General features: G+C 32.4%; 1 protein-coding gene across 1 annotated transcript; it reads right to left on the bottom strand.

The window, feature by feature from the left end:
* Window positions 1-423: 423 nt before the first annotated feature.
* On the bottom strand, window positions 424-4821 carry LOC148621182 (uncharacterized). Its single transcript, XM_088573973.1, has 7 exons — window positions 4381-4821; window positions 3862-4015; window positions 3501-3603; window positions 2880-2951; window positions 1617-1868; window positions 1143-1238; window positions 424-924 (listed from the first exon to the last, which is right to left on the bottom strand). The coding sequence occupies exons 1-7, from the start codon at window positions 4515-4517 to the stop codon at window positions 881-883; spliced, it is 858 nt and encodes a 285-aa protein (XP_088430099.1). The 5' UTR covers window positions 4518-4821; the 3' UTR covers window positions 424-880.
* Between the last annotated feature and the right edge of the window lie 1862 nt (window positions 4822-6683).

Consider the following 6683-nt stretch of genomic DNA (forward strand, 5'->3'; position numbering starts at 1 on the left):
ATGAAAACGGATTTATTCAACGGGTCATAGTTTTCCTTTCCTCGTTTGTCTACCCCAGACTTGACGTTTTATGAGCAACTCGGCGGCTGTTTCTAGAAAAGCAGAGGACGCTTACCCTACCGGTGCACCTGGTCCATGATCCCAGTTTTTAGTTGAGTCCGAGTTGCCCATTTGCTTTTGTTACTTTGTATGTATATTTTTAGTTACTTTATGTTCTTTGTTGTGTATGTCTGTTTTCCATATCTGGTCTTACATTCTTTTGATTACCGCTATAACCTTGGTTCCCTTGATTACTCTTTTATTTGTTGTTGTTGTTTTTGTTTTGTTCTGTTTTGTATTTGTTGTTTGTTTGCTTGATTTTTCGTGTTTTTTGTGTTTTTTTTGTTTGTTTGTTTTATTTGGTATCCAAAGAAGAAAATCAAATCAATCAATATGCATTTATTAATAAATTAAAAGAATCACAAACAACTTTTAACCAAAAAAAAATCCCTCCCCATAATTGTTTTTCAAAGGTATTGATTTCAATAAACTTGGAAGCAGAGAAAAACAAAATAAAATAAAATAAAACAAAACAAAACAAAACAAACCCTCCCAAAATAGTTTTTTTTATAAATAGCTTAATATGTTTAATTAAGAAATTCGAATCGTTGACAAGTATTTACAATTTTAATCAATCAGTTCCCATCCTCATTGTTTTTCAAAGTTTATGAATAACTGGTATGTAAGATAAAGAACGATAAAAAAAAAAACCACAAACATACTAAAATACAACCAAAAACAAAACAAAAAGTATTCGGTGTTTTTAATAGTAAAATAGAAAAATAGACCATCCATAGTTCATAAACATATTCATATATATAATAATCCTTCCACCATTGTCTTAGAATCCATATTCCAAATCGTAGTTGATTTTCAGTGGAAGATCTAAAATGAAAATATTTAGACATTAATGAACGCTGCTACATTGTTGCAAATCGTGTACTAAGGCAGTCTAACGTACATGTAAAGAAGTAAAGAAGCCAAGCAAAATCCTGTTTATTTCTTCTCGTTTTATTTTATTTTTTTTATTATTCTGCCATAAAAAAGATGTTTCGTTACAGCGTGATTTTCTAAACAAATTAAACTTTTTAATTCTGATTTACCTTTGATATCTAACAAACGAGAAGTATCATTCAAAACCCCTCTGGTTTCTTCAATTCTAGAGTGCAACGTTTCCTTCACATTTTCGAATCGTTTTGCTGGAAAAAATAAACACAGGGTTACATTCATATAACACAGACATCTTATATGTACGTGTATAAGAAATTGAAAACAGAATATGTTATTATATGGGAATGACTGGTAAGTTTACGAGAACATTCAAGCATAAGTAATTGGATATTAACAAATCAACTGCGTCCATTTGCAGGGATGACTCAGTTTTGTGTGCTTCCATCAGATCTGAAATATTTTGTATTATAAAAATGAATTCAAAATTGGGGTGTACTGAAAAAGGTCAATTTTGGTCAAACGTTTTCATCATTCACAGTCATGAAAATAGAGTCCCTCTGCACCCACCAAATTACATAAATTATACGAAGCCCGATTACAAACTAACATAAAGATGTAAATTTTACCCGCAGTCCACCCAACTGCTCTAATTTTTCTGGTTATTTCGTTATCCTCAGTTGAATATCCGTACAATTTCTGGTTGATAATAGTGAGTTTTCTTGTCTGTTCTTCCATTTTTGGTTTTAAGACATTCATTTCACTATTCATTTTGTTCTGTATATTTTGCCGTTTCACTTTCAGATCGTGAAGAGCTTGTAATTTGTTCAGAATGGATGGAATTCTCTCATTTTCATTTTTGTGCAGGCGGGTTTTTAATGCTGAAATAAATACATAAAAAATTTGGATTTTTTATGAAACTGATTCAATTAGCAAACTTTTACAAGTAAATGGTAAGGAACCATGTGGACAAGAGAATTTTCGTTTGTCATGCCAAGATTTTCATTTTCAAGAGAATTTCCGTTTGTCATGCCTCTCTGTCTTAGTCAATACCACTGTCCTGTGGGCAGTCTAAATATCACGATATTGACCAGATAATCAACAACTATTATGTTTATTTCATTGAAGAACCATATCCTTGATTTTTATTTGTTTCAGAAAGCGATGCCAATCATGTTTCTGCAGCAGGAGCAGACGTGCGGCTCGCCATATTTACTTTGACAACTGCTTGATCACCAATGCCTTTGAATAAGGGGATGTAACTCTAAACTCGCAACGGACATAATCACATCACGGTATTGACTGGTAAAACATTTTACTGCAGATTAATTAATTCCACGTGAAAAGATTTTATCCCATTGAAATTACTGATTTTTCACTGATATGAAATGATTTTTAATAACATAATTAAGTACCAGTTCATATAAAATTCAGACATAGCCTTTAGTAGAGGTGATTCATGGTGTCAAAAATCCCCATCAAACAAATGATACTTTTTCGGTCCAAATATGCTCTATTGTAACGTAATGATAGTCCTTCTTGTTTTAGACCTGCATTTTTATCATGATGGAAGATTAATTTTGTATCACAATATTTTTGAAGAAAAAAACATATTTTTCTCCCACTTGTTTCAATCAAAGCAAACCAAAATAAGAACGATAACACCTGCAAAGTACCAATTTCATACACAATCTATATGATGGTATCAACCAAATGAGAAACTGAGACTTGTTACGTGTCTGTAACCTGTTTCTGAATAAGAAATAAACGTGAATTAGGTGGGTTTAAGACATGCATGAATCACTTCCTGTCTGATTTTTATAAAGACTGCTACTTAAACGCTTTTTTATGCTGCAAAAAAATATTACTGTTTTCTTGCTTTTTATACTTACCAATCATCTCATGACTGTGCGTATCGATTTGCCAGCCTTTGTGACCAATCATATTGGAAACGACTCTGAATTCTGTGAAATTTAGAAAGGAAAGAAATTTGAAAATGGTTAATATATATAAATCCACTCTATTGCAAGGCTTTTTTGTCAGGAGTTTAAGTCTTAAATGATGAAAATTGATATTATTTTTGAACAAATTAAAAAACTCTAAATAGAAATAAAATGTACTCCGCGATGAATTTCATTGAAGAGATAAGGAAAACGTCCGTACATGAGACATGTACATTATATGGACCGATTCCGAAACTGTATGGAATTCTGGAATTGTTAGGGTTCCGCTGCGATGTCGCAACGATGTTTACGGGGAGGGAAGTCAATTTTTTAATTGTTCCATTGCTAGACTGGATCCCGACCGCAATATTCAGTATGTGACACATATACATATATAAATATAAAGTGTGTGGCTAGTAGCTAATGCCTGGAACGTAGTCTCGGGATACAGAATAGTCCACTGCCAGAAGTGAAATGTAAACGTAAACTTTAAGGATAAAAAAATGCAACAGAAGTTGGAAGATAGTTCCCAATGAATCTTTCTATTGCAAAAGAATGAGATGTACAAACCTTTCATTAATCTAGTATTTATGCCAGATTCTTTGTGGATGTTGTAGACAAAGTATAATATAGCTCCGTAGAGAATAATTTGTGTTGAGTTGTGGTACAGCCACTATGTGAAGAATAGAAAGAAAGGGAAAATAGAAAGAGAAGAAAAAAAAAGATCTGATGCAGAAGAATGTAGCTGAACACAAGCGTGTATTTGTAGAGAAATGAGAAATCAAAGAAACAAACACAGAGGTGTAAATAAACACAAGAAAATTGAAAATACAACACTTATAAAAAATCAAGCGAATTAGGAAAGAAAATTATTCATGCTGTCACAAAATAATAACAAAACCGTATATTTCAGATAATAACAGGGACTTACTTTTGATGCAGAAATGATAAATTCATCGGGGCAAACAACATCCTTGATTGTAATTAAGGCCACTAGAAGGTTTGAAAAGCCTTTGAATGCTATATCTACAATCATTGTTGAGAGCCTCTGTATCATCGTTGCTGACTCGAGTATATATTTATATCTGAAACAAAAATATAAGTTCGCTCAATACTTTTTTTGTCTGAGTATTCTTCCTCTTTTTTATTAGATTTTATCTGCATGTCCCATTACACATGTACATACAGCATCGGTTTTACATAACAAAACCAAGATAAGGATGAAAATATTAACAACTGAAAAATGCATGAACATATTTTATAGTTATATGTACCTATAATCTTGAGAATTCAGACGCATCGTGATCTGATGCAGTTATTCAATTGTATCTTAAGTGACTTTGGAGGCTTCATTGTTTTTTTTTGTTTGTTTGTTTGTTTGTTTGTTTGTTTTTATTATTATTCACCTTGCTTATTTCAATTTTTCATTGCACAAACTACACGTACTTACATTATTTCATACGAAAAGAAGAGAAATCTATTTTCAATCCATCGGAACACATCCAAGCCCTCTGATTCAAAGAATATCACACTCAAACTTGTAAAAACACAGAGAGAAAAACACAGCTCGACATGATGGTTCGCCATCTTGCCGTATCTATGCAGTCAAACATTACGACGTAGTCCGCCGTACACAAGAACGTATAATGCCTGTGACGTTAACTTTTTGGTCCTATTGACGTTTTAATTAGTGAGATCTCATCAGTTTGACTGAACATTATGGTCCCGCTTTACTGCAGCTGTTATTATGAAATCTTTTGCAACAGTGTAAGAGCGAAAATCATTGGATAGCATTAGAAATCAATTTCAGAGAGCAGTAAGGTATCCGGAATGTTCCCTTTTCTTTTTTCTTTCCCTCAGAAGACCTCAATCTTGGATTGATTTTCCCTAGGACTTCTATAATAGTAAAAAATATTTTTTCTTGAAGATTTAAAAAAAAAATTATTCTTTAAATAAAACGTTAATTCGTGTAGCACAATTAGGACATGTAAAAATTTATTTTTCCGCTATATAAATACCCATTTTTTCTACTTTCACTTTCATTTTACACTCGATCATCAAATCTACCATTTTATGTTATAATAATGTTAAATTGTCTTTACAAAAAGTTTTGTCATGTCAATGTGTGATGTTTGCTCTCTATTTCATAAGTAATAGTTTTTATTTTTTTTTTTTTTACAAAACATTAGTTTTGATACTCTCCATCTATTTTTTAATAACATAATCATGATGTTAAGAATCGAAATAGATTTTTTTAACCTTTTCCCCACCCACGCTCCCGTGGTAGTTTCTGCGTGCCTGATATTTGATTTATAATTTATAATTTATAATTTTTAATTGTTAATTTTGGGAAGGTACGATTGATTTGTACTTACATGTTTTGTAAAGTTGATTATATTTAAGTTTACTTCTTTCATGGCTATTACAGCTTTTCTTCAACAAGATTAGGCAAACTTTATAAAAGAATTGACATGCTGTAAACACTACCTTGATGTCATCGTTTTATTTATTTGTTACATAAATGTTGACTTAGGGTATTTCAAGGAGTTCCAGTGTAACATTTTTGTTTTTACCGACAAACATGATCACTTGGTTATAATTTATGATTTGTCCAGACTTGCACTATGATAAATGTTTTATTCAACACATTAATTAAAACTATATATTTTTTTAAATAGATTACACTAATATGTACTTTGTCAGTATGTGGACTTGAGGTCAATACGACTTACTCAATTTTTATTTATTCCTTTATTGCCATAGTTCAATCAGTTGTGTTAACTTTATTTTTGCATTGGATTAAGTACCGGTCCACATAAAATTCAGACACTGCCTGTGGTATAGGTGATACATGGTGTAGAAAACCCCACCAAACAAATGATACTATATTTTACGTAACTATAAATCTATTTGTATCCAGGTCAGTATTATTGAAAAAAAACATACATTCATGTCCCGCTAAAACCAATCAAATCAAACCAAATTAAGAACGATAACTCGTACAAAGTGCCAATTTCATACACGATCTATATTAGTTATTTATCTCGAAAGTGCAACAACCAAACGCAGAACTAACTTTAAGACTTGTTATGTGATCTATGGCTGCTTCTGAATTGGGAATAAGTGACTTCGGTAGGGATTTGACATGCATGAATCAGCTACTGTCTGATCGTTACAAAGATCTCCATATTGAATTATGAATTAATTTTTATCGCATAAGTTTTGGGATATCTGTTGCCTGCATTTGGTAGAGGTAGGGAAAGGGTTTGTAATCAATCTAACCAGTTCAATCGTGATGCATCTGTTGTTCCTGTTCCAAAAGAAGAACATCTAGCTTTTGTCAACCTAGTGTGATATTAAATGATTTTTTTTATTTGTTTAGGGCATCGTGTAAAACTCGTTTCGCTGAACCAGTAAAGCGAAACCTGGCTAAACCTCACCCGAATAAACCGAAAACCTGTTTGGCCCAGACACTTTTTACATCAGTTTTAAAATGCTTTGAACCTAGATAAACCGGGCTCTTGTCTAAACCGAACATATTTTACAGTCCTAAAGGAGTTCGGTTTACACAGGTTATACGGTACAATTGTTTCCATGGCCAGTCGAAGGCAGATTGTGGTTGTTAGTGATCTAACCGCTAATTGAAGGCACAGCTAGGTAAGGTTGTTGTCTCATTGGCACCTTCACCGTTCCTTCTTCCTACTCTTGCTGGATATCGAAGGCTAGACTCGCATCATTAAATAAAAAATCATG

Source organism: Perna viridis, chromosome 3 (genome assembly GCF_037379345.1).
Source record: "Perna viridis isolate PV_CMFRI_1.1 ecotype Kerala chromosome 3, ASM3737934v1, whole genome shotgun sequence".
Lineage (NCBI taxonomy): Eukaryota > Metazoa > Mollusca > Bivalvia > Mytilida > Mytilidae > Perna > Perna viridis.

Coding starts and splice junctions, on each gene's coding strand:
- LOC148621182 (XM_088573973.1), bottom strand. CDS start 4,517: ATGGCGAACCATCATGTCGAGCTGTGTTTTTCTCTCTGTGTTTTTACA. Junction 1,869..2,879: donor GCACAGTCATGAGATGATTG/GTAAGTATAAAA, acceptor TATTTATTTCAG/CATTAAAAACCCGCCTGCAC. Junction 1,239..1,616: donor AGCAGTTGGGTGGACTGCGG/GTAAAATTTACA, acceptor TATTTTTTCCAG/CAAAACGATTCGAAAATGTG.